Here is a 26,827-nt window from a genome sequence, read left to right on the forward strand (position 1 = left end):
AAGACTCATCTGAAATACTTTTTAAACAAGTGGACTTTCAACTGTTTCACTTTTAAAGCATCCAGTCTGCCATTCTAACTCAGCCAACATGACAGAATGATCTCCAGCCTTATTGCTCAACACTCTCAGGGATCCAGTGACTCCGCCTGACCCAGGGCTTTCCCCTCTTCGTTCAGGCCGTATTGCTCAACACTCTCACTTGTGTTAACGAGAGGATCACCAAAACTATCTCAGCAGATCTCATGCAAGTTCATTTTCATGGCAAAGAGGGATTTGCAATTCATCTGATCACCCTTCATAACATTCTGGAGTAAATGCTAATTGACATAATAAATACGCACAAAATACAGACACTCAAAACTTTGGGCTGTGACTGTACAGAGCAGACACCACTTTCTGTAATAAGTGTTTATTTCAACATTTTTTCAATCAACGCACTAAAAGCACAAGTAAACATCTTTAAATAAACAATATATCATAACAGAAATTGTTGAATATTTGTGTCATTAGTAGAAAGCATAATAAAAAGGTAATATGCTGCAAATATGAACAAAAATTAATGGCTGGCAATAGAGCCAATGAAGTTTAGCAGTGCACGTGTTACAAAATGTACTTAAATATTATCAGGGGGAAAGACAAATTATGTATATAACCATAAAACTATGAGGTGCTAGAACCCTGAAAAGTAATGTATAGCATTTTGAGTATAATGGGATCACAACTGTGTGGTAATACAATACAAATACTAAAGGCACTTTAAGTTGGTCATTTTACACAAAATTTCACATGCACTGATAACCTTTTCCTGGTGGTCAAACGTGCCACAGTGTTGAGAGGCACAAAAGAAAAGTGCAATGGATATATGCATATATTAATACATTTTCCCCAAATCTGACGGCAGTGAAAACTGAATGTGTGGAAAGACACTTATAGACCAACACAGGGTTTTGAATTGCTTGTTCCATTGCTTAAGTAAACCATGCATAGAACTTTTTTTTTTGTAGCCAGGATTCACGTCCCTTACCTTGAGTGCATTTATTGTCTCCCAGTTATGAGTTGTCAAACAAGACTAGAGTACAACTACTCAACTACAACCAACGACAATCTGGATTTATTTCAGTAGCCTTTCCTGCAACTGAGCACCATAAAAGACTCCAACTAATTGAGAGTTCAAATTGGCATTGGCAGCACATGTGCAACGTTCATCACGCCAGTGGACTAAATTGTTCAGCTCAATTGGTTTCATTTAAAATCTATGTTTTATAGAAGATTTCAAATGCATCCTGCTTTAAGTCAACATGCAAACATACCCATATGTAGTCTAACCTCATTTCAGTGTGTGGACAGAAGCAGCTGGAAATACAGGAGGCACAGTTGACAGTTTAAGCTGATTGCATAACTCAAATGACGCAACCGGTGTCACAAACCAGGCAAACGCCATTGCTGCAGACAGCCACTTTAGAGACCTGGAGTAGAATTCAACCTCAAGGTTCTGACAAAAAGCAGTAACATTCAGACATTTGTTGTGTTACATAAAATGGTGTGCACTAGGTTTCTGATTGGCATTCCGTGTTTGAGTTTGAAAGTTCACATTCAATCTGCCCTTTTGCAAAGGCCTGTTCCCCTTTCAAAAGACAAAGCATTGCATTCTCTCAACAATCCACCCGGGCGGTTCTTAAAAACACGAGGGACATTTCTGACAAATTGAACTCACACCGCCACACACGTCAAAAGTTACGCTATGATTCCACAATATTGGTCCACTTTCGGTACAGCAGGTCATCCTACATCTTGTTTCGCCCTCAGTCACGGTGTACAGTCTGTTTTTTTTTTTTGGTCTCCAAGCAGACAGGGGGTGGTGGTTTCTCTTTTCATCCTTGCTCAAGGCTCTCAGCCACCTGCACAGCTGAGTAAGTCTGAGGGGGAACCTGTCGCGTGAAGAAAGACGCCGCCCTCTTTGGTTTTAGCCGCTTGATCTCTTTACCTAAAACGATAGAATTCTAATTTGTAACTAGGAAAGTTCTTCAGTCATGTCGCTTCCTTTTCAAAGGCAACATGCTTGAACTACAGCTCACCATCATCCACGTAGTTGATGGTGCTGAGGGTGTGAATGCGGCTGCACACCACGCTGTTCTGCCTGCGCAGTTTCCCACGTCGGCCTCCCCGCGGCGCTGCATCCCCACTCCCCGCCTGACCAGCAGGCGCTTGGGAGGGCGAGGCCGCTCCGTCAGTCCCTGTGGCAGCGCCGTCGCTCACAGAGCGCAGCTCCACACAGAACTCGATCAGGCCGCTCATAAGCTCCGCCTGGTGCATGCAAAACAACACTGTTTGCATGATCCGTTCATGTTCAGTCTTCAAATGAAACATTACTATTCACAGATTATTAAAATGAAAATACAGGTTGTGTGTTCACCTGTTTGGAGTAGATCTTCAGTAATTTGTTGACAGGCGTGCCGGCCTCCTCCCCGTCAAATTCCAGCCACAGGATATGAGAGTCTCCTTCCCCCTCAGGGTAGGTGTGGTCCCAAGACAACTCTTTAAAGCACAGGCCCAGCAGGACATGCTGCCACAGGAGAGTAGAAACAGGGGTTCAGTCTATTTTCTGGTATAAAGAGTCCAATCATATTTTTTAATTATTTGTCCACAGGAAAGTTCACACAACAACTTAGACCTCAGCATTTAATGCAAACGTGCTCTGGAAGAATCAATCTACAAATCAGAACAATCAGATACTTTCCAGATGGGCTTGGCAAAGTGTCATCATCAAATCTGCCTGGATCATTATGGCTGAGGTACCTTCTCTTTGATGTCCATGACGTAAACACCGTCCAGGCTGATACCGACACTGACAGACTTACGCCCACTGCGGTGGAGAATTCCCTGGGCTGGTTTATCAATCTCACCTGAGAAAAAAGCACATCTGGGGGCATGGGGTGGGATAAAAAGAACAATATTGGTACATATCGGCCTGTCCGGGATGAGAAACTGGCAGAGTGCTGTCTGTAGGGGGCTAGTAGTCTAGTGGGTAACAAAACCTATGAACCAGGAGACCCAGGTTCAAATCCCACTCACTACCATTGTGTCCCTGAGCAAGACACTTAACCCTAAGTTTCTCCAAGGGGGACTGTCCCTGTAACTACTGATTGTAAGTCGCTCTGGATAAGGGCGTCTGATAAATGCTGTAAATGTAAATGTAGTCTGGGGAGCTTGTGCATGTGTATATACACAAGCTAACCTGTGTGTGTGAGTGTGTATGTGTGTACGTACCCGTAATAAGGCAACACGTGGCAGGTGCTGAGGTACTGTCGCAGGTAATGCACTGACATTTGGGCACTGCTGGTTGACCCCTGGCTGAGGGTGTGGTACTCTTTCAGCAGACTCTGTTCCAGCTCTGCCTGTCGACCAGCCTTCCCTCTCAAAGTAGACAGAAAGCCTCCACTGCCACCCAAAACGTGAGATGGGAGAAAGGACGACAGCTTCTTTTCTCTGAGAAGAAGGAAAAACAAAAAGGAATGAATCAATCAAATAACAAGAAATGTATGCAAGCAACTTTTGGGAATCGGTGTGTTACTGCAACAGATATATGGGAAAATATCATAAGCAATTACTTAATAGCTGAAGCAACTTTCTGCTCATCCAGCCCAGAACCAAACTCTACGGCAAGGGAAAGAGCTCCTAAAGACAGCCAGTGCTCTGGATCACAGGGGTATCGGCCCTCCAGGATGTTCAGTCGCGCTTCGTCATAAAGGAGCCTCAACACCCCTTCATCATCAATCTGAAGAGGTATATTATGAGAAAAGCATGAAGAACAATTGAAAGAACTGACAGATCACAGTGACGGGGGTATTTTTGAGGGGCTGTAGGAGATTTAGTGTTTCAGAGGGAAACAGGAAGAGATAAATGATGCGCTACACTTGGGAGGGGGTTTAAATAGTCAGAATGAGGAAGTAGGGTGTGTGATAGCTGTAAACCGTCTAAGCCTCATTAAAGTTGCGTAGGTTGGGTGGGTATGTAGGTAGGTAGGTAGGTAGTTAGTTAGTCCAAATAAAGACAAATATACCTAGCAAACCATATGTTCTAGTTTCTATACCCAAGACCCAAGCAAACACTCCCAATGTGCAATGTCCAGCACCTCGAAAACTGGACCCTATGCAAATAACCAACATTTAAACTGATTGGACTTCAAGATTTCAGGAACTGTATTCTGGCTCATGAATGTAAAATGAAAAAAAAAAAAAAAAAACGGCAGCACCTGAAGCTCTTTCAACCGAGGGTAAAAAACATTCCTTCGATACTGCAGGCATGGTTCGTCTGTGTCACAGAGGGAAGCAAATTAAAAAATATGTTATGTCTAAATATGTAAATGGAATTGCTATTTCAGATCAAAGAGAATTCTGTAGTAACAAACTAAGTGCAGACAAACAAATGAAGGCACCTAGTGAGATGTCCTCCTCAGAGGCGTCAGTAAAGCGGTAGAGCAGGTCCTGCCACTGACGACACAGCTTGTAGGGCTGATGCTTTGGTTTCAACTGCAGTTCTATAATTGGAGGGAAAATTATTAAAAATTATTTTCTTTTTTTTGGGCTTTTACATCAATCTTAGTTGTCCCCTAATAGAAAAATTCAGAATTACAGCCACTTTGATCCAGTCCCACAATTAGATTTCCCCAGGATGCACAGTTTCAGTGTGTATAGCTTTAAATGCTACTGAGGAGGAGAGCGGCCTATAGAAGTTGAGGGGGCATTCGTGGTAATCATTTCATCAACACCATTCACCAACCACAATGTTTGGTACAGACAGGAAGTAGTGTCTGTTTTTCCAGATAAGGATTAACGTAACCAACTGGACAGAACAAAGTGACTTTTTTCATGATAGGTGACCTTTAAGGTTATGTGTTTACAACACCCAGAAAACACAGATGATCTGATTTAATGCAAAAAAATACAAAGACTGAAATGTAAGTACAAAATCCATTTAGCTGTTCTCATGACAATGACCGATTCTGTAAGTAGCTGCTTGTGAACAGAGAATAACAGGCTGTCTGCGGTGCGAGAGAACAGTGGAACACTGACATTTAAGGAGTGGGCGGAAAAGCAGAACAAACGGGAGGGGGTCTGTTACCGAGCAGGGGGGAGGAGAGCCAGAAAGCCAAGGCCTCCTGAGCCGAGTCCGGGACGCCGAGCGCTTCTCGGACGCTCCGGCCCAACTCCTGCACGGTGGTGCAGCCAATGCCCTCCACGGTCAGGTGCACGGCGCTGTCGCTCACCAGGTAGACCAGCACGTCTTGGGCTGAAGTTCGGGACAGACAGACAGACTCAACACTTCATTGTAATTCATTTGTGAAGCTGAAGAACGTAGAACGTATTCGGTGGCCATGGACCCAGTTACTGACCGCGGGTGAGCGACGACGCCACGCTTCCTCTTTGGGAATGGGAAGAGTCCGGAGCAGGAAGATCACACTCGTCCCCCTCCATCTCCCTTCAGATGCAGCGCTTCCCGCGTCAAACGAGCCGGAGAGCATCAACTCCCAGGCGGAAATACAACGTCCCTTAACGTCACCATTAAACAAAAAAAAAAGAATTACGTCAGAACGACAAAAAATGCCAAATACGTTTTAAACACACATCTGACTAACTAGCGCTATTCAGGTTAGCCCGTTCCTTTAGCGATAAAAATAATCGGTTTTTGCAGACATACACCGGGTAAACACAGTAAAACATCGAAAAATGTTCATTAAAAAATGTTAAAGCGGGCTCTATAAAATTAGACAAAAGTTCACCAGCGAGTCGCCAATTAGCGAGACACGACCAGGCATCAAAAGGGTACAACCGCTGGAGAATTTACCTGTATCAAAGCCGAAGTAAAAAAAATAAACGACCAAGGTAAAATGAATAAAGTGACGAGTAATACACTTGGAAGAAAAAAAAACTTGATACGACGGGCCGAAAAAGAAAAGCAGCGGCGCAGCCCAGGCGCTAGCCTTCTTCTTCGTCGCCTTGAAAAAGAGGAGATGACAGCGGCCGCAGGCGACGGGCGCCACCTGGCGTGCGCCCATGCAGCCCGCTGGAACTACAGTCGCTGCCGCAAGTTTTGAGGAGCACACAAATACTGGTTTTCCTGCTTCCGTTTTTATTATGGCAACATGGCAATGTTAGAAAGAGTGATCAGATGAATTGCAAAGTCCCTTTTTGCCACGAAAATGAACTTAACCCCCCCCCCAAAAAAAAAAAAAACATTTCCACTGCATTTCAGCCCTGCCGCAAAAGGGCCTGCTGAGATAATTTTGGTGATCCTCTCGTTAACACAAGTGAGAGTGTCGATGAGAAATCATTCTGTCGTGCTGACTGAGTTAGAATAGCAGACTGGATGCTTTAAATAAGGGTGATGCTTGAAATCATTGTTCTTCCTCTGGTAACCATGGTTACGTGCAAGGAAACACAAGCAGTTATCATTGTGTTACATAAAAATGGCTTCAAAGGCAAGGGTATTGCTGCTCCTTAGATTGCACATAGATCAAACATTTATCTGATCATCAAAAACTTCCAGGAAGTTCAAATGCTGTGAAGAAGGCTTCATGGTGCCCAAGAAAGTCCAAGCACCAGGACCGTCTTCTTAAGATGATTTAGCTGCTGGATTTTGGCGCCACCAGTGCAGAGCTTGCTCAGAAATAGCAGCAGGCAGGTGTGAGTGAAGTGAGGACTTTTGAACAATGGCCCGGTGTCAAGAAGAGTAGCAATAAGCCACTTCTCTCCAAGAAAAACATCAAGGACAGACTGATATTCTGCAAAAAGTACAGGGATTGGACTGCCGAGGACTGGGGTAAAGTCATTTTCCCTGATGAAGTCCATCTCTGATCTGGAAAAAAGATTGTCCGCAGAAGAAGAGGTGAGCACTTTACATTTACATTTACAGCATTTATCAGATGTCCTTGTCCAGAGTGACTTACAGTCAGTACTTACAGGGACAGTCCCCCCTGGAGACATTTAGGGTTAAGTGTCTTCCTCAGGGACACAATGGTAGTAAGTGGGATTTGAACCTGGGTCTTTTGGTTCATAGGCGAGTATGTTACCCACTAGGCTACTGCCATAAAGAATGGTGCCAAAGCGTCCTCCGACAACAACTTCTTCCAAACATCCAAGAACAGTCTGGTGAGGAACAATGCCTTTTCCAGCATGATGGACCACCATGCCAAAGTGAGAACTAAGTGGTTAATCCTCAAGAGGCGGAATAACAACCAAAGCCCCCACGCACCGATTATGAAGAAACGGGTTGCCACCAGTCAGGATTTGGCCCAGAAGTTGATTGACAGCATGCCAGGGCCCACACTGCAAATATTGACTCTTTAAACTTGATGTAATTGTCAATAAATGTCTTATAAAATGCTTGTAATTGTTCTTCAATACACCACAGAAACAACTGACAATAAGATCTAAAAACACTGAAGCAGCAAACTTTGTGAAAACCAGTATTTCTCAAAACTCTGTTCACAACTGTACAGCCGCGACTCTGAATAAATAACTGTTGATCGATAATTTATCAATCCCAAAGGAACTTTTAAGAAGATGTATTTTTTTTTAGAGAAGTGTAGAGTAACACATGCTCTATTGAATCATGTCACCCATCGAGACATGCTCCCGAGCCTTTCTGCGCATATGCAGTATCCACAAGGATTTATAAGGTTTAAACTCGCTGATTTACGTTGCCTTGGACATGCTGGTTTATGGTTAAGGTTAGGTAATCGATTCACACTATCGTAGCCTAACTAGCTCAACCCGACAGAACAAATGTGATAATTTATCATTACTTTGATAAACAATAAATATATGATTTGTGGCATCTTGTTGTATGCAATAGATGACATATTAGCCGATAAGGTATTTTTATAACTGAGTTTTATTAAATTCAAATGATCTCAAATGCATTGCAAAGACTGCAAACCCTTTTCTGTGTATTCAAACATCTACAACATAATTAAATAAGCTCATTCTCTGTCTCTCTACTGGTGCTGCAATATCTCAGATGAAAACGGCGATGTGACTGTTCTAAAAAAAAACTTTGAGTGGCAAACTGTACAATTCTTGGCACAACAATTCATTCTCTCTTTGGTTCTCATCACACACCCTTACACATCACAGATGTGTTTTCAAGTACCAGTTTGAAGTGGCAGCCTCAAAAGCACGAATATGGCTTTGGAGATACATTATGCTTCTCTGTTTGATTTTACCCAGTAAGGTAAAATTATATGAAATTCACTATATAAATAAAAAACACACAATAAATGATATCTAGTATCATTGACAAGAAAAATGCATTAAAAACCATGTGTTGTCCAATAACAGGGTCCACCCAATAACATAAAACACAAAACAAAACGTATCGCGAGCTTTCCAGAACAGACACAAAAAAAAGTTTTTTTTTTTTTTAGATTTATGTGTTTTACTACCAGTGTGTTCTTGAAAAAGAACAGAGAGAGCAGACGCAGGCAATACAACCCAGTGCATTTACAGCCTCGACGCCCTCATTCTTCACACTTCACATTCTTCCACTTCTCCTTCAGATGTTTCTCAACTCGTTTGAAGAAGAAAGAATCTGTATAAAAGAATGTCTCGAGATTCACCCTTGCAGAATTGTTCAGAAAGTTAACAATAGATGACAGAACAATGTAGCACAGAAACATTGGACTGTATCAAACACTGTGCTGGTGTGCTAAAAAAACAACAATATGTGCAGTAGAAAATGTGCATATGAATACAGTGATATAATTTATTTTGGCCAAAGGAGTTTTAGCCAGCGCTGCGCTGTGTCAGAGTGACCTGCAGGGGACAGGCTTGACTAAGACGTGGCGTTGAAAGTCCATCCTTGTCGCTCTCACTGAAGCACACACTTTTCTTTGTTGCTGTATTTCCTGCGCCTCATCTCCAGACCTCGCTCCAGTCGCTCGTCCTCCTCCACAGCCCTGCATACGAACAAACAGGGCATCAGGGCATGACTTTATCATTTTGCATTTAGCGAAAGGATAAAAGATGATCGGTTCAGAGAATTCAAGGTGAGGTATAACCTGAAACCCGATTTCTGTGCAGAACAAACTTACCTGCTGTCGCTGCAGATCATTTTTGTATGCATTTTGTATGAATTCATGTGACAGCCAGCCTTACCCTCGCTCTTTGGCGTCCATGTTTTGTACGAGCTCGTCACGCTGGTTCACCAGCGACACCAGCTCCTGTAGCAGCAGCTGCTCCCGATGCTGCTGGGCTTGAGTCTTCTGCCACTCTGCATGGACACAGACAGTATGTGTGAGAACTGCGTTGTGATGGCACAGTAGCTCGGTCAATTAATACATTTTTAAAACTCATTAATAGTATATTTTGCTACAATTGAGTGAAGCTTGATATAATACTTATAAAACTTTGACAAGTATGGGAAAGACACAGTAAAAGAAACCTCCAGCCAATGAAATCTCACTATTTTCCAAAACGCTGATGCATCGGCATCAGTCAGGTCTATTGCAGGTTAAGTATTGGACTCACCTTCAATGGCCATCATGGCTCGAAGCTCTCTGGTGAGCAGCTCAAATCGCCTCTCCAGATCCTGCTCCTCTTGCCTGTTTAAAAGAAAATGTTAAATTTTTTACATTTTACCTGTATGGCATTTATTATATGACTTAAAACCAGTAATTACAGGGACAGTCCCCTCCTGGAGACAACTTAGGGTTAAGAGTCTTGCTCGAGGACACAATTGTAGAAAGTGGGATTTGAACCTGGGTCTTCTGGTTCATAGGTGAGTGTGTTACCCACTAGGCTACCACTATACTTTTTGAAATAAATGGGGCCGTCACAGGACAGGATTTATTTTTCAACTTACAGCAGCTCCAGGTGGTCTTGTCTCCTGATCAATGCATTCTTCTTGTTCACTAGAATGAACCATTCCTGAATCAACCTCTCCTCCTCATTACGGTCACTTCCTAAAACACAACCATGGAAAATTTTAACAATGAAATTTTAACAAAATGTTTTTAAAAAGGCCCCTTCTGACTCACCCGACTCCATCAGCCACCGCAGTCTCCGCTCCACGATGGCAGCTCTGCTGTCAATGTGCTTCTGTTCGGTTTCTAGCGCATGCAGCTCACTCAGCACATACTGACTGGTGTCCTGCAGGCGCTGAACACAAAGCCACACACAGAGACGTGACATGAACACACACAGTTGCGTACAGAAACAGTACATATAAAACATGGAAACAGAGACAATGACAACAGGAGATAAAAGACCTGATTAGGCAGAGCAAGAGAAAAGAACACAGCAACAGACAATGCGAAATGCCCACAGAACCTAATTCAGAAAAAGTGTGATCATTGACAACTGACCAGATGATCACTGTCACCCTCCTTATGGTCCTTGCTGGACTCTGGGGATCCTAAAGAAGAAGGACATTTTTAAAATTGTTTTAATTGTCCTACAAGTCAAAGGAATGGACACACATACTCATTTATGGGCCTTTTTGAGTCAATTTTATATTGTATAACAAAACTGAACGGTATACAAATGATGAACAAACACACTTGAGCTTGTGTAGTAAACAAAGCAGCATTTCATACTCTGCTTACACTATCTTGGCTTCTCTCTACTACCTTAAGTAAGACAATGGAGACGGTCCCTTGCTGCTCATGTTAAGATGATGCCAAAATCGTGCAAAGCAGTCGTGAAGGTAAGACAAAAGCGACTCATTCATTCGTACAAATGTCCTGAACATGTAAAAAAATTAGATTCTTCTACATCATAGCATCCATAGCATAGATATAGCATGTCTGTCAAAAACTTTGACTAGTTCTGTATACGCCGTACCAGTTTCTGCACTTTCTCTGGCAGCTGTGGAACCATTCTGACCCCCATCAAGTGGTTCTCCTTTAGTTACCTGAGCAAGGACACAGTAATTAAAAGCAAGAATTGATAATGAATGTGTCGTTTGCATGATCCATGTTACTAAGAACAGAGAGAAAACGTCCTACCTCTTCATTCTTCGAAGGTCCGCTCGGTTTCTCAGAGCCATCAGTTTCGTCCATCGATTCGCTCTTCATCCTTGAGCGCCGTTTCTTCACAAGGTCTGCGTCCCTCACGTGGCTGAAGCTTGATTTAGCAGCGGAGGCACTGTGCCTAGGTGGGGGAACAGGGGTCTGAACGCCCCCGTCAGCATGACCACCTTCCCTGCTGCTCCTCTCCTCTCCTTTAGCCAGGCGCTTGGGGCGTGGTGGGGGCACCAGGCCGCCACTGGCCTCCGCGGGCGTACCGTTGGCATCCCGCGCCAGCGAGCCGGACTGGAGCCTTTCAGTGCAGAATCGAGCGGCGGCGCTCACATCGGGGGCCTGACTGGGGTCTGCCACGGCGTAGCTGGTCTGGCTGTTATTCTGCTCAATCTGGAGCACTCGCAACTCCTGGCCAGTGAAATGGGCCCGGATTTGGCAGAGGTACGTCATGACAATGAGGCGGTCCGGCACGGAGAGAAGAACCATGTCTGAGGGCTCCAAAAGGCGAGGAATGCCCAAAGCAGCAAAGCCATCAAAGGCCTTAGAGACGGATACAGATCAGAGTTTAGTTTAAAAAGCTGCAATGTTATCAGCTTCAACTTAAAATTTCAAGCAGTTTTTTTTTTACCCTTTTGTTGTTTGATTTGATGTCGTATGGATCCAGTTTTTCAAACTCTCTAGAAGGTAAAAAACAATTGTGAAATAAGAAATGTCTGATTTCTTTCAGAAATCTCTGGAGAGACTCACATTTTCTCAGGGTGAAAGTGATGGAGGATGGCGCAGAAGGCCAGGCCGTTCCGCCAGGACGTGCTGAAGTTGGTGACTTTAACTCCCTTGAATTGGCGAGTAATCTCCTGACACCACTCCAGTAGGGACTGGCTCGATGAGACCAAGCCTGGGCTCGGCAGGGGGCTGGACATCTGACATATGATTTATAGATGATAGAAATGGAGCAGCAGAGAAAAGAAAATAAGAACAAATAGGGTATTTAGACATTGATGTATGTGAAAGAAAAAAAGTGAATGAATTGATCAAATATTGCCAGATATTTGTGAAAGCATCTGAAAAAATACAATTTGTATGTATAGTATAGTATAGTATAGTATAGTATAGTATAGTATAGTATAGTAGTATTTTTTTCGGAGCCATTTTTTTCACCTCTGCCACTGATTCTGGAGCATTCCTTGAGTCCACCTCATCTTTTTCTTGGAGACATACTGGAGAAGGTTTCTTTTTACTTCGTTTTGGGGGTAAGATGGTCGGCAACTCCTCAGTTGCAGGGACATTGTGACCTGCTGGACTCTGTCCGTTGGTCTGTAGTTGGATGCTAACTGTGTTAAATCCCTCAGGCTTGGCACGTTCAGGAGTGGTGGCGGTTCTCTCTGGCTCAGTGCAGGGCATTGTTGTCTCCGGATTGCAGATCAGTGAGTCTGGTTCCTCCTTGACAGCCTCAAGTGGTGTAGATCTGTGGAAAAGATCACATCTTGAGACACTGTTTCTGAATCATACTTTTTAGAGGTGGACAGTAACAAAGTAAATATAATTTGCTATTGTACTTTAGTAGTTTTTTCAGATATCTGTACATTATGAAAGTTTTTCCCTTTAGAGACTTTAATTCTACTACATTTCAAAGTCCAATATTAGTTATTTACACTACTCAATTATGCAAAATCAGTCGTTCCTTTTGCATAATAACATAACTGTTCGATAACCGTTTATCTTAATAACTTATTTTATTAATTTTTTTTACATGCAATCTGCACAGCTCTGTCCCAAGTCTGTCTCCAACGTTTTTGTTCGCTGAAGGTTGGTGTGTATCTGTACATTTTTAATAAAAATGTGATTTATTCCCCAAAAGAAGCGAATTTTAAACATGCCTTGTTTAAACATGCCAGTGCAGCAGTGTAAAAGTGCAGATCAATCAATATAATCAGCAAGGTTACAGTTTGTAATGGCATCTATATTTTCACTTTTAAGGCAGCCTTATCCAAAGAAACGTAGTCAGTAGTTACAGGGACAGTCCCCATGGAGACACACAGAGTGAAGTGTCTTGCTCAGGGACAGAAAGGGTGGGGTAATAAGTGGGGTTTGAACTGGTGACTTTGTGGTATTCTGGTTCATAGGCCTGTGTGTGACCCACTAGGCTACAACCATCTAATGTTATTATATGACTTATTGAGAAATATATATATTTTTTATTAATTTAATTTCAATTTTTTGTAGAGACTATTAAAATCTGCTGATCATAAAAAAGGGCAAAGCCACAAAAAGGTGTTTCAAAATGACACAACAATACAGCAAGCATTTTGTAACTCTACACTCGAGTTTAGTGTAGAAGATGAAGCTTCATGTTTAGAAGGTAAACACCACACATACAAATACTGCAGGCCCCCCTGACATCACCAAAGCAATAATCCAAAGCAATAATTTACTTAAAATGGAGAAAGATTTTATCTGGTGTATCTCTACTTTATCTACATTACACTGATATGTTTACACCTGCTGATTCATGTAGAATCAGGATTTTCAAAAGATGCTCTGATACACTCCTCCGCATTGCCATAACACATAATAAATCAATTCTGTTGTTATTCATTTTCAAAATCATCAGAAAATTAAAATTAGGTATATAATACAGTTCCCAATGAATGCATTGTTGCACAACAAAATAGCAAAAGAAGATTGAATGAGTTGTATGATTTGTTAGTATGTGTCAAGCCCTGATAGACCCACTGTCTCACACTTACGATTCCTCCAGAAGATTCTCTGTAATGTAAGGAAGTGGCTCCTTGTCTATCTGATCCTCCTCTTCCTCCACAACATTCAGCTCAGCCCCTGACTCCTGCTCATTTTCACTGCTCGCCCGTTCCCCTGCTACCGATTCTGTGGGACTCTGTGTTGGCTGGGGTTCCCTGGGAGACCGCTGGCCTTTATGTGCGGTGCAAACATCAATCACCGGGCCAGGCAACGATGTACTTTCCATTACATCCTTTTCTTTCTTGGAAACAATGTCTGCACCCATGGACTGCGGGTCAGGGCCTGCATTACTAGTGCTCTCTCCCTGTCTGGAACCAGAGAGACCCTCCGTTGAACCAGCATTCTGTAAAACAGCAGACTGTGTCTCATCCGGAACGCCGTCCTGAGCCGTCTGCTTGTCCTCAGTTGGATAAACATCCAATTCCTGAGGGGGGTCGAGAAAAGGATTGAGTTCCGAGGCGGAGAACGTTAGGCGTTTCCTGGTTCGAGGGACCGGTACGGGGATCTCTGGGAAGTCCTGGCCCAACTGCATGATCTTCGCCAGAAGAAGGCTCTCCTCCTGTGAAAGCCTGGGGCCTGTCTTTGGGGGCTCCTCAGCCGCTTCACAGGGGGTCTCAGACTGAGTCGGGGGGAGAGGCCAGGGCACCACTGAGCTTTTTGGAGAAACCTCTCTCCCTGAACCAGGCTCCTCTTCCTCGATGGCTTCCCTGGCCGTGACCAAAACGCTGACAGAGGGAGTTGTTGCCACGGCAAGGACAGAGGAACTCTGTCTTTCTTCTGTGAGCTGATTTACTGTACCGGCCTCACCGACAGCGACAACCTCAGACGATGGGGCGCGTTTCTCGCCCGTCTGCTGTTCCTCTGCTCCGTCGGCCTCTTTGAAGCCGGGATGGCTGCTTTCCAGAGCCCCTTTGTTGTCGGCTACAGGAGGTGTTTTATTTCCCCCTTCCATTCCATCAATAACGCTGGAAGCCTCCGAATCTTTTCCATTCACACTCGGGCCCACTTCCTGAAGAGGCACTGGTGTGATGATGTTTTGTGAACTGTCCTCTGGCATGATGTCCCTTTTCTCCTGCCCGGGCCCCGAATTGCTTGCACGTGGTTCTTCATTCGGTTTAGGCTGTGGAAGTGTCTCTAGAGCCAAGCCAGCAGAGAGTGCATCTGCTCGCGGGCATGTGGAGAATGGTTCCTCCAGGCTAAGGGACAGAAACACTAATGTTAACCAGTTGATCACTAAACACTGCAACGCTGCATTTCTCATTCCAAATATCTGAGATCGTGCTGCAGCCCGGAACCAACAAAGTCCAACATTAGAACCCCATTCCTCATAAGCCGTTCCTGCAATCTCTAAAATTCAGTCTGACGACCACTCACAACATGCAAAGTTACTTTCAGACACAAGGCAAACATATTTCCCTTTTTATTCTTTTGTGAAGTGATTGTCATTGTGAAACACTTCAGCACAGCACACGATACAACGAAATATGTCCTCTGTTTTTAACCCACCGCCATGAAAGGGGAACATTGTGTGGGGACGGTACTTTGCTCAGCGGCACTTTGGTGGTTTGGGGGTTCAGATCTCACAACCTCTCGGTTAGGGGTCCGCCTCCTTACCCGCTAGGCCACCACTAGATCATGCAAAATCAATTCGCTAAAATTTGTCAAATGTTCACACAGTTGTAGTGCTACAGCGATGAAATCTGTATTAAATCTGAGCGTAAAAAGGACATGTGCCATCCACCAAGACTGCTGTAAGGATGAGGAATCTTTTCAAGAGACTGCAGCAGACACCGTGACACGTAAGCTCAAGACACATCACTGCTCCAACGTGGGAGAGGTAAAAGATGCACCTCCATCTCAGCCATGCAGCAGAGGTGCGCAGAGAACATCCGGGCCGTGGTTTCTTACCCCCTGTCCATGTACAAATCTGCTAGCCACACTGTGCCAACGTCCTCCTGTCCAGTCTCAAACTGCAGCTCCTCTGTTAGACACTCATCTGGCATTAGATCTCTTCTCTTTGATCCCTTCTCTTTGATTGCTCTCCTGGATCCATGGTCCTGAGGGTGGTCTTGCTCTTCGTTGTCCGGCGCACTCTCCACATGGGCTATTTGACTGAGGTATGTGGCCTTCAGCTGTGTTTGATCTTTACCATCATTGACATCGGCTTCTTTTTCTTCTTCTTTTTTCTCCGTTGATGGAACAGAGGGCAGACCATTTCTCCCTTTCACACCGGGCTGCTGAGTCTTCCTCTCCCTGTAATTTGTGCTTTCTTCCTTGACGGCAGCTAACCGCAGACTCTCCACAAGGCTCATGGGGTTCACTTCGGTAGCTGAAGTTATCTCCGCTTCATACAGATTTGCTTCCTGACGTTTATCAACACCCAGTGGTTCCTGCCAGTCATCATCAGACAAAGGTTCTTCGGGAGCATCACAAAAGTCCTCAGGCGGAAGAATATCAATGTCATCTGTTTCTGACATGGCTGACTCACCTTCAGCGACCTGCTCTGTTTCACTGGGGCCAGAATGCAGTATGGAAGCCACAGTCTCGTAACTGTGGGGTGGGGATAATCAAACAAACAAATCAAGGACCTCAAATTGGCATGACATACTGAATTCCACAATGCAACATGACATCAGGTCTTTCAAAAAAAGACATGATAGACATGCTGGGACAAGGAGACCCTTACCCTCTGTACAGGACACCCACTATTGATTTCATGAACCCCACTGATGTTTCATCTTTCCCGGCTAAAGAATCATGTTCCTCTGACAGCACTTCATCCACCTTCTCTTCTTCAAGCAGTAGGCCACACACATCATGACCTTCAGGCCTGCTGCCTACAGGCACAGTTTCAAATTCTGTAGCTTCCCCTGGCAAGTCATTTGGTTGGCTTTCTTCAAAAGATGGCTCAACGTTCTGAAGGTCTGTAGACGCACCAGCTTCAGTTGATGTAATTTCATTCCTGTGTGTCTCGGTGACTGCATTGCGTTGGAAAAGAGACGTATCTTCAGGCACTGTTTCATTTCCAGACAGACTGCCACAGAAACGGAGAGGAAATATTAGCCTCGGGATCCCAAATAGTCCATGCCTCCCCCATGCCTCACAAATCCACATTTTACCTGATCCATCTGAGGCCTGCACCATGACAAAATATCCTGCATTAGCCTTTGAGGATGAAGTCTAACACATGCCTCCTAAAACACATGCAAGTCTTTCAACCCATGTCTCCTTAGACATGCTGGTTGCCCAGATTCTCTCAAGCATTTATATCAGGATATCGGGAATGCCTTCCAAGAAAGATACCAACACAGTTCCTTGTGGTACCAACTGTTGACAGGAGACTGGATTGCTCTTGATTGTTTTAAACTGTTTGGTTAACAGTTAAGCAAGCGACTGGAAAGTTCCAGGACACCGGGGCACCGACCGTGCACAGCACAATTTTCTCAACTTACCCCATTCCCACGCTGATCTTTACTGGTTCCACTGCACCCTGCACCAGTGCTTCATTCCCATCCTCTTTAGCTCTCTCCTCTACAGCAGCCCAGAGTGGTGTCTCTGCCTCAGAAGATTTCACTACGAGAGCTTGCGTCAGACTTGCTGACTCTTGCTTCACTTTGTCTGTCTCACAAGTGGATGATGCTCTATCGAGTGATGGCCTAAGCTGCTCTTGTGGCAGCTTTGTCCTACTGTCACCGGTGTTGGTATTTGTGGCATGCACTTTAGGAGCTACGAGCACCGAGTCAGCAGGTTTATTGTCTGCCCCTTTCACATTGTCTTCTGCAATAAGCTGAGGTGATGGATGGGGAGCAGTCAGGCCCTCCTCAATAGATTTGGGTTTGTCAGGCCTGAGGTGCAAGGAAAATAATATCAGCTTCTGACTTTTTCTCAGGATTAATAGTTACACATGCAGAATTAAGGCGTTTATGTGAATGGTAATCTACCAAACAAACGGAGGAAGACCTGAACGTAGACACAACTGAATGACCCCAATATATCCACGTATATCTAGACGTACCTTGGATCAACTGATTCCACTTCTGGCACTACTGTGATCACATGGATTGGCTCCTGTTTTCTATTCCTATCAACTTCCTTGACAGCGTCTATTCTAAATGTCAACTCTTCTGACTTCTGTTCCTTCGCTTTCTCTTCCACCGCAGCCCACAGGGGTCGTTCTGCATGGACTAATTCCTTTTTAGAGCCCTCCGGGTCTAAGAAAACCTCTGTTTTCCTGTCACATTCTGACAGCGCCACTGTGCTTTTTTCTGGTTGTTTTTGTTCTCTTCTTTCAGATTCAGGAGCAGGAAATGTGACAGCCTTGGTATCCTGAGGCTGGGGCAAGCTGGTGACATGTACAGTCGGCTGTTTGAGTTGCTCTGTTGGGATTATCTGTTCTGACGGCTCTGGCCTTATTTGAATTTCACAGAGACCTTTGCCTGTACTGAACTTGTCTGGCAGTAGAGGAAACTCTTCAGGTGGAGACACTGCCATTGAGCTGAATGACAAGGACAGGAAGAAAAAGTATGACAGTGCAGAGATGAACAGACGCTGCATTAAAGTTGGGATGGTGCAGAAATGTGAGTTTTTAAGGCAATAGATGAGATGAGATCTAAAAGTGATCTTCAGATGTAGCACCGTTTATGAAAAAGCTTGTGATATAAAGATTTTGTGTATTAATGTGGATTTAAATCAAATAATTTTATCACAACTTACCCTTTCTCATTGCCCTCAGTCTTTGTTTCTTGAATAATGATCAATCCAACTTCCTCTTTCCCAACTTCAGAACTAGGCTTTAGACCATGTATGTTCTCCGTGTCTTTTGTTTTAAGGCTGGTCTGTTTAAATGAATCTATTTGTGCGGTTGGATTATTGCCAGTCTGCTGTTGCCTTCTTTCTGTTTCCAATTCACACTTTTCTTCCATAAGACACGTGCTTCTCGGAGCAGCCTCCTGATTACTGGTACAATGCACCGGTATTGTGATGGAAGTAGAAAAGGTCCTCATCTGTTCCTTGTCTTCATCACACTTATTCATATCACAACTAGAAAGGATCACCAGTGGCTCGGGGGTCGGCTTACTAGGCTTCTGTTCCGCTGGCACTTCCAGCTCCTTTTGTGATTCAGGTTTTGCCAAGTTGGCACTGCTAGATGTCTTTTGCACAGTGGGTGGGCTTTTAGTCAAGACGGGTGTCAGAATTTGCTTGTTGGTGGTTTCCTGTAGGTCCTCTGACTTGGTCAATGGCAGCTTCTCTGAAACAGTAGCAACTTTAACCAGTGGACCGGGCTGGAGGTCCTCTGCCTCGTTGAAATCTGGCTCTTGTTCAGCCAAAGGTGCCACAAAGGTTTCACTGGCTTTTTCGATGACGTTCTGGGCCACTGGCGACGGGGCTGTGCTATCTGAGCCAGAGAAAGGCCATGGTGGAGGGAGGGCGACATTGAGCTCCGCGTGTTCAGAGTCTTCAGCTGCTGGGCTGCCTGCCTGCCCACGGCTAAAGAACAAACACATTCGGAGTCAGAGGTCAAATGTCAGGGAACATCTACAGGCTTGGCCACGCAGCAGGCGGCGCGTTGGAAATTGGCAAGCGGGTCTTTGGAAACACCGAGCGGGCGGAGGGAGAAAAAAAGCCATGCCAGGCCGGAGTTAGAGACGTGAAAATGGACAGAGCTGGACAGCTGCGGCATGCGCGGTTGGGAAGTTGGGGAGGTTGGGAGGGGCTTTGCACACTCTAAACTGATGCCATATTTAGTGCTTTTATTTGAGCCTCGGCACTCTACCCTGTTTGAGCCTCATGCAGTATAAACCAGGCCGATGGAGTTAGTAATGGCTTGACAAATCAACACAAACTAATGAAAAAAACAACACAGATGCAAATACAACATGCTGTATTATACATTGTTCATTAACAGTCTTAGCTGAAACAAGACATCTGGGGATTCAAGGCGATAAACAGGCAAAACTGAACCATGAGACGTACCCAATGACCATGGCGACGGCCTTTCCGTCGGACTGGCTCATCCGTGACTGAGAAGTGGACTTGCTGGTGAGGTTATCGTTGCCTACAGACTGAGGAAGGTGGCCAGGTTCTTCACGTTGCCGAACTTGCATGGACTCAGTTGTCAGGGTTACTTTTTGGCCAGGCTTTGATTCTGAAGGAGGGAAGCGTTCAAATATTTTCAGATTGGCATTGAGCCCTGATGCTCTTGGGCGTGAGGAAAAATATCCTTTTAATACCATGATATGCTGTTTCCACATACTGCTGTTTTGCTTGGCTGTCCAAAAAAAAATGGTTTGCGAAATATGGGCAATGTTAATTTCTTATGGAGAAAAAAAAAGAGACTCACCATGAGGAAGTGATCCAGGTTGTTCCTCTTCTGTCAGTGTGTCTAGCTCTCTGTGTATCTCTGAAAATCAATCAATCAAGTGTTAATTGCATCTGTCAGCGATAACAATATGTGGCATTATCAAAACAGTATTGTCAGCCAGTAGAAAGCGTGGGTGTTGTCATGTGTATGTGTTGCACATAAAAAAGAGCAAATTGGGGAGCTGGTGGTTAAACCCTGGTAAACTCGAACAGGGCTCTGCACTGGCTGCCTGGTTGTTACCTGACTGCCCAGCAGCAGGTTTAGGAGGAGACGTGGCCAAAGACGATACAACGAGATCTGGAACAGGTGCACCAGGGGTGGAGGAGACAGACTGTGGAGCAGTGGACTCAGACGACGGGTGTTTTAGAGAGGGTCGAGATGCAAAAGGAAGTTCTGAGAAGAGATGAATAGAAGGTGGAAAGGAGAGTGGGAGCAGCACAGTACGAGAGGATGAGGGGTCACACAGAGTCTCCAGGTCAGGGCTGGTCAATAAGGGCACTAGTTGGTTGGTGTCAGAGGGGCATAAATAGGACGGAGAGAGGCCAGGTGTGTGGCTCTGTCCTGAGACAGATGCACTGGGTTGGGCACCGCCTGGTGTCCCCTTACTTGATGCTGGACGCAGCCACGTTGAGGAAAGAGAAAGAGTACAGATGAAAGAGAGGTTATTTGTCTATTATAGCAAGATGAACAAATGAGTGGCATGTGGAGTGGGTTCGGCTCTACCTGGCTCAGGGCCAGACGACAGGATCTTGAGGAGGGTGGGGGCTTTATCAGACAGTGCGGCCAGAGACAGAGTGTCTTCGCGATGGGAATCAGAAGAGGAGAGGCCGAGAGAAGGTGAGACAGGGCGAGCAGTGGAGATTATCTTAGGCTTGAAGATGTAAGAGCGAGCTGCAGAGATCAGGTCTAAGATCAACAAGAACAAAGACAGAGGAATAAAGCCAAAAGAGTGGGAAGATGAAGGACGGGAACAACAGGTTGACTCAGCAGACTGTATTTTTATTCGTTTGTTTTGCTCTCACAGAACATTTTTGACCCCTGAGGGTGTGTACCTTTTGAAGAAGCGACAGAAGGCGAGGGCTGAGAAGGCTGGGACAGAGGCAGAGCAGAAGACTTAGAAGCAGAAGCTGCACATGGTCTGAGATGGGGGAAATCTGGGGCCGCTCTGGTTTCAGCGGGTGGGCCAGGGAGATTCTGGGCCACTGGGCTCCGCTGGAAACATACAGGGACTAGAAGGGAGGTGTAGGAGAGAAAAGCAGTTTGCATACTGAAGCATTTTAAATTAGATCAGATATATTAAGCCCTCAGCACTCTACTGTTGTGTAGGACCTGGTCAAACTTTCTTTAACAGGGTCTTGTTCCATTGTAATAACATGAAAAAAAAAATTTAATATATACACACACACACAGACACACACACACCATAGTTAACATATAAATTAGATTTTGTTACCTAGTAAATACATAGAAGGTATAATGGAAGTTACAATGGAATAGCAAAGTATTGTATTAATGAATATAAATTTCTAATGGAGGAATACACACATGCATACATTTAAGTTAATATGAACTATCTTAACGGCATCACATCCCTCTTCATTATTAGACTGTGATCAGAGCTCTCTGTGCTGGAAAGCGTGTTCTTGCCCGAAGGCAGATACCTGTGCCAGCTGTGGACTGGAAGATTTTGGGCAGTGTCGGAGGGCATGGCATGGTGTTGGGGTCGGGGTAGGGCAGTGCCGGTGCCTGGGCAGGGCGAGGGGGTTTGGAACATGTGACAGGATGAGGCTGGGGTGAGGGCGGGGTTGGAAAAGATGGGCGTGACTGAAGTTCTTGGTTAGGGAGGCTGCGAGATGGACGATTAAGGCCTAGAGTGGAAGCCCTGTCTTTAGATTTAGCTGACAGATGGATGAGAAAAAAGAAAGAAAAAAATATTGGAAAAAAATGTAATTATTGACAATTTTTTAAATATTATCACTAGAGAATCACTAGAACGCTTATATTGATCTTATCCACTCCAGCATAAACAGCAAGCAAAATCTTTCGCTCTACGATTTTAGTTTCTAAATGTGAGTATAGTTAATGTTTCTCTGATGATTATTGTGACAAACTGGAGACTAAATCAGCAGCAGTCCGGAATTAAGGCAGATTTGACTCTAAATACCTAAGGAGCTGGCCTTTTCAGCCGAGGGCTTTTTCTCCTGCTTCGGTTGAGCTGACGAAGGAGGTGCTGAGAGAGGGGAGGTGAAAGGCAGTGAAAGAGGAATCGTGGAATCATATGGTCAGAGTAAAGCATAACTTATAAAAGAGGAAGGAAACGCGAATTGGGAAGTTCAAGAAGAAGCAGAATAAAGATGATTAAATCAAGTGTTGTTGGTTTGTGTGTGAGTCTGTTTTTCTCCTCATCGTCCACACGTGTGTGTTGCACACTACCTGCAGCAGCTGCACTGTTGCTGGCTCCAGTGCTGGACCGCTTGTCCTCCTCCTCGTCGCTCTCATTGAAGTCGTCCAAATTGCCGATGTCCGTGGGTTTGACGCTCATCAGGCTGGCCAGGCTTTGCATGTCATCATCACTGGTGAATACAGCGGCAGCAAAGTCCTCAATTGCTGTGTCTGCTTATCAAACGTAAAAGGCTCCTGAGAAACTCACGTGGCTTTGCCCTCCCTGAGGAACACACAGGAGAGTGACAGCTTCAGCGTGGCCTCCACCACCTTCACGGACAAGGGCTTCATCTTCAGCATCAGGTCCGTCTGGGTCAGTGTGGCACTGGCAAACTTCTTCATGTTTACATCCACTGAGGCCAGCACCTTACGGTGGCCCTTCGACTCCTACAGGGGATCCACACAGAACAAAGAATCACAGATCAGCACAAAAAGGATAAAACAAACACCACGTTGCAAGATGATGGTTCCAATCTATTGACTCACATTTTCAAGGACAAAGGTCCACTCTTTATCTTCGAATTCATCGGCATGAGGATCCTGAGCAACATTAAGGTTTTTAATAGTAAAACTTCATCTCAATATCCTCCAGATATATACGTAAGGCATGCAAGTGGTAAGCATTCCAATATTATTCATACCTTAAAGAGTGTGACAGTGATGTCCACATTTTCAGGGACGGGCCATACAACCATCCCCCTGTAAGGGTTTTTAATGCCTGGCTGCCAGCCATGAAGCTAGTAGAAGGTTGGGGAGAAGGGAAAGATGTGACCCAGAAGCAGCCAGTAAAAACCTCCATTGTAATACCACCAAACCAACATACGTATTATTAACGCAGATCTGTGGACATTTCTCTACACCTATTTCCCCTTCGACATTACCTTGGAACAGATGCGTCTGTTTCTTCGTGTCCACACCACTCTCAGTTTGTCTGGCTGCCTGCGGTGGTATTAAATGAAGTTGTTATGAGGCCGTGTTTGCACGGCTGCATCAAAACCATTGGAATTTTGTACACTAACACGTTGCAGGGCTCACGCCCACGGTTGGACTGTCCAGAATGTTACATCATCGCTTTTATCCATAAATCCCTTGCAAGTGAACATTAAAGTTTTTTTTAAGCACTGAATCGAACCGGCAGTTCGACATCATAAATAGTCGCTGAAACTCACTGTGAGGGTGATGACAGATATTTAAATGAAATACAGTGTTGATCAAAAGTTAAAATAAGTCACAATCCGGGGTCGTGGGGAGAAGATGGCACACAGAAGATGCAGTGGTGGCGCAGCGGTTAAGGATGCAGCCCCGTAATCAGAAGGTTTCCGGTTCGAGTCCCGATCCGCCAAGGTTCCACTGAGGTGCCACTGAGCAAAGCACCGTCCCCACACACTGCTCCCCGGGCGCCTGTCATGGCTGCCCACTGCTCAGGGTGATGGGTTAAATGCAGAGGACACATTTCACTGTGTGCACCGTGTGCTGTGTTGACAATCACTTCACTTACAAGCTGGACATTTTCAAAGGAAGGGATTTTATAACAATAACAAAAACAGGCACATGGGCCAGAGTGACAATTACTTCACTTCACGTTTGTGAGTCGTGCGTTTGTATTTAGGCTTTCATCATTCAAAAGAAAAAAGAATGATCTGCACACTATTTAATTCGATTTAATCATAAGAAACAATCAACTTGAGCAGATAAGAAAAGTCTTGTGAATCCATTGTGTGCACATAGCGGGTGAAGTCCCGACCCCCGGGCACAGTTAAGAATGGGAGGAAACTCTTCCGCAGCACGTGACCAAAGTATTTTCAGATTGGAGGGGCGTGGGTCTCTTAAGTAGAAGAAAACGACTCTTCCCGCTGGCGGTGCAATATATCCCGTATTACACAAGAGTGGGCATGTGGAACCACGTTAATGCGCCAGAACCTGCATAATTCCTTAGTCATTCCTTAGTAAGAACGGAGGAACCATGCCTAGTCATGCTCTGTTTGGGGCGTGTTTACTGCGCCGCTGGCTTTAGCCCGGTGACCAGTCACACAGTCACGGAGAGCCGCAGAAAAAAAAAACGGACCCATGGGACCCCGGCCAAAGCCCCCACCTTCTCATGTTGCAGGCTGGTAATAGAAACCGGGTGCATGGGAAACAAGTCGCCGTGTAGTTTACTTGGTCTTAAAACAGACACACAACGTTTTCTAAAAAAGAAAAAACCAAGAAGACACCTAACTATACTAAACATGTGCCGAAGATACTCACCGGTCACCACCAGTTAAACTGGCAGTGATAGAGAAACGGCTGCCGCGTCATACTTCAGCTGTCAGGCTCGGCAAGAAGAACTTTGACCCAACTTCCAGACTCACGACGAACGTTCTATTTATTACACACATCAATAACTCACACAGGATCGGACGTCCTGGTACAACCGAGAGGTTTACCAGGGCACAGAGACCCTGGTACAACCCTCTGCCCAACGCCCTGCTACAACAACACACATCAATAACTCACACAGGATCATCCTAGTATTTACTTTGCTGAGACAATGCACGCTGGAGCTTACGGAACGGCACTTGTTACCGAGCATTTCCTGAAGCAGATTGAGGCTTCACACTGCCGCGTTGATAAGCGCGATAAGCCGCGTTCAATGGCCCATAATTACACAAACACAGAGAAAAGCTGTTATTATAGGCAGCTCCCTGGGAACTATTACTTCAAACCGTCTCACCCGACCTAACAATACATTTTTACATTTACATTTACAGCATTTACCAGACGCCCTTATCCAGAGCGACTTACAGTCAGTAGTTACAGGGACAGTCCCCCCCTGGAGACACTCAGGGTTAAGTGTCTTGGCTCAGGGACACAATGGTAGTAAGTTGGGTTTGAACCTGGGTCTTCTGGTTCATAGGCGAGTGTCTTACCCACTAGGCCACTACCACCCCTATAAGGTCAAGCACTGCTGCATCAAGCAAATTGAGTAAATGTCTGGTCTCTTGGGCCTGGCAGGGAAATGACAGGTCTGGCTTGTGAGAACAAGTCACTAACTGTGAACCGAAGAGCGACAGCAGCGAAACAGAGTCCTCCTGCGAACGTCGTGGCGATGCGTGACTTCCTACCAAGATGAAGGCAGAGTGAAGGGTGTACTACCCGTCAAATGTCACAGGGTCAGGAAACGCTTCTGGCCCGCGTCACTTTCTGTTTCTCCTCTTCTCTTTTTATCATCATCATTATCATTTATAACATTCCACCGGTTCAGTATGAGAAGAAGGTGAGATAACGGAGCTCACTCACCACTTCTTGGTGCACTCCAGAACCAGTTCCTGGTAAGACGCGACGAACTGGAACTTGGTGGCCTTCTTGCCGTGACGCTGCAGCCTCTTCCACACAGAAGTCATGGCTCAAAAGAAAAGTTGCTCCGGGGCGCGGACGGCAGCCCCCCCGCCCAACCCCGAGGCCCGGTCGGCGGGTGTCCGGTGTGAGGAGCGCACGCGTCAGGAGGAGAGGAAGAGGAGGAGGAGGAGGCCATGCGCGGAAACTCGCGGCGGGAGGAGGAACCGAATCCGCTGCGGCGACGCTTTTCAGCTGACCAAATAATAATAATAATAATAATAATAATAATAATAACAGAAATAAATTCGGTGCGCGCGGAGAGGAGCTGGCCGCGGGAGCGCGCCCTGACGGTCGCGCGCGAGTTTCTGGCGCGCCGCGGGCGACGGGAAAAAGGGGAGCGGCGCGATGCAGCAGCCGCAGCCGCCGCAGCAGCCTTATCTGTAGCGGCCTATCGGCGTGAGGCGCCTCGTCCCGCCGCGGACTTTGCCACGGGTGCGTGGCGCGTGGAACGCGCAGACCGGGATGGCGCGGAGGGGGACGGTTGTGCGCATGCGCGCGTGTGAAAGCGCCGCGAAGCTCCAGCATCGTCGTTCGGCACCCGCGGTTTAATTGGACACGTAGTTTAATGACGCCGCACCACTCCCTCGATTACTGTAAAAGTTCAGAATAAATGCATCCCGACACGCGTACACGTACGACCTGGCCTTGCTTTGGAGCTCCGTCTTTCAAATGTTTACATTTACAATTACGGCATTTATCAGACGCCCTTATCCAGAGCGACTTACAATCAGTAGTTACAGGGACAGTCCCCCCCTGGAGCAATTTAGGATTAAATGTCTTGCTCAGGGACACAATGGTAGTAAGTGGGATTTGAACCTGGGTCTTCTGGTTCATAGGTGAGTGTGTTTCCTACTAGGCACTAGGCTACT

At 45.4% G+C, this 26,827-nt stretch overlaps 2 protein-coding genes across 10 annotated transcripts; both read right to left on the bottom strand.

Moving 5' to 3' along the window:
- Positions 1-1,444: 1,444 nt before the first annotated feature.
- Positions 1,445-6,002, bottom strand: frmd8 (FERM domain containing 8). Its single transcript, XM_028983497.1, has 11 exons — positions 5,845-6,002; positions 5,393-5,548; positions 5,122-5,289; positions 4,436-4,537; positions 4,253-4,311; positions 3,609-3,775; positions 3,268-3,486; positions 2,797-2,920; positions 2,414-2,563; positions 2,076-2,304; positions 1,445-1,984 (listed from the first exon to the last, which is right to left on the bottom strand). Exons 2-11 carry the CDS (start codon positions 5,472-5,474, stop codon positions 1,872-1,874), a joined length of 1,413 nt encoding a protein of 470 aa, XP_028839330.1. The 5' UTR covers positions 5,475-5,548; positions 5,845-6,002; the 3' UTR covers positions 1,445-1,871.
- A 1,873-nt stretch (positions 6,003-7,875) lies between these two features.
- Positions 7,876-26,385, bottom strand: ehbp1l1b (EH domain binding protein 1-like 1b). Of its 9 annotated transcripts, none has more exons than XM_028983386.1 (30): positions 25,860-26,384; positions 23,462-23,519; positions 23,222-23,317; positions 23,067-23,120; positions 22,789-22,967; positions 22,572-22,711; positions 22,303-22,368; positions 21,800-22,036; positions 21,191-21,367; positions 20,862-21,044; positions 20,379-20,750; positions 20,118-20,177; positions 19,751-19,922; positions 18,491-19,264; positions 17,793-18,272; positions 17,230-17,622; positions 16,464-16,811; positions 15,686-16,327; positions 13,768-14,973; positions 12,179-12,485; positions 11,768-11,940; positions 11,649-11,697; positions 11,006-11,560; positions 10,842-10,911; positions 10,364-10,413; positions 10,037-10,157; positions 9,862-9,961; positions 9,528-9,601; positions 9,156-9,270; positions 7,876-8,956 (listed from the first exon to the last, which is right to left on the bottom strand). In XM_028983386.1, exons 1-30 carry the CDS (start codon positions 25,961-25,963, stop codon positions 8,869-8,871), a joined length of 7,443 nt encoding a protein of 2,480 aa, XP_028839219.1. In that variant the 5' UTR covers positions 25,964-26,384; the 3' UTR covers positions 7,876-8,868. The 9 variants fall into 9 exon arrangements, with proteins under 9 accessions (XP_028839219.1, XP_028839220.1, XP_028839222.1 ...); XM_028983387.1 differs by having other exon boundaries at positions 8,869-8,956; positions 10,037-10,148; positions 25,860-26,385; XM_028983389.1 differs by lacking the exon at positions 21,800-22,036 and having other exon boundaries at positions 8,869-8,956; positions 25,860-26,385.
- Positions 26,386-26,827: the final 442 nt, after the last annotated feature.

This window comes from Denticeps clupeoides, chromosome 6, assembly GCF_900700375.1.
Source record: "Denticeps clupeoides chromosome 6, fDenClu1.1, whole genome shotgun sequence".
Taxonomy (NCBI): Eukaryota; Metazoa; Chordata; class Actinopteri; order Clupeiformes; family Denticipitidae; genus Denticeps; species Denticeps clupeoides.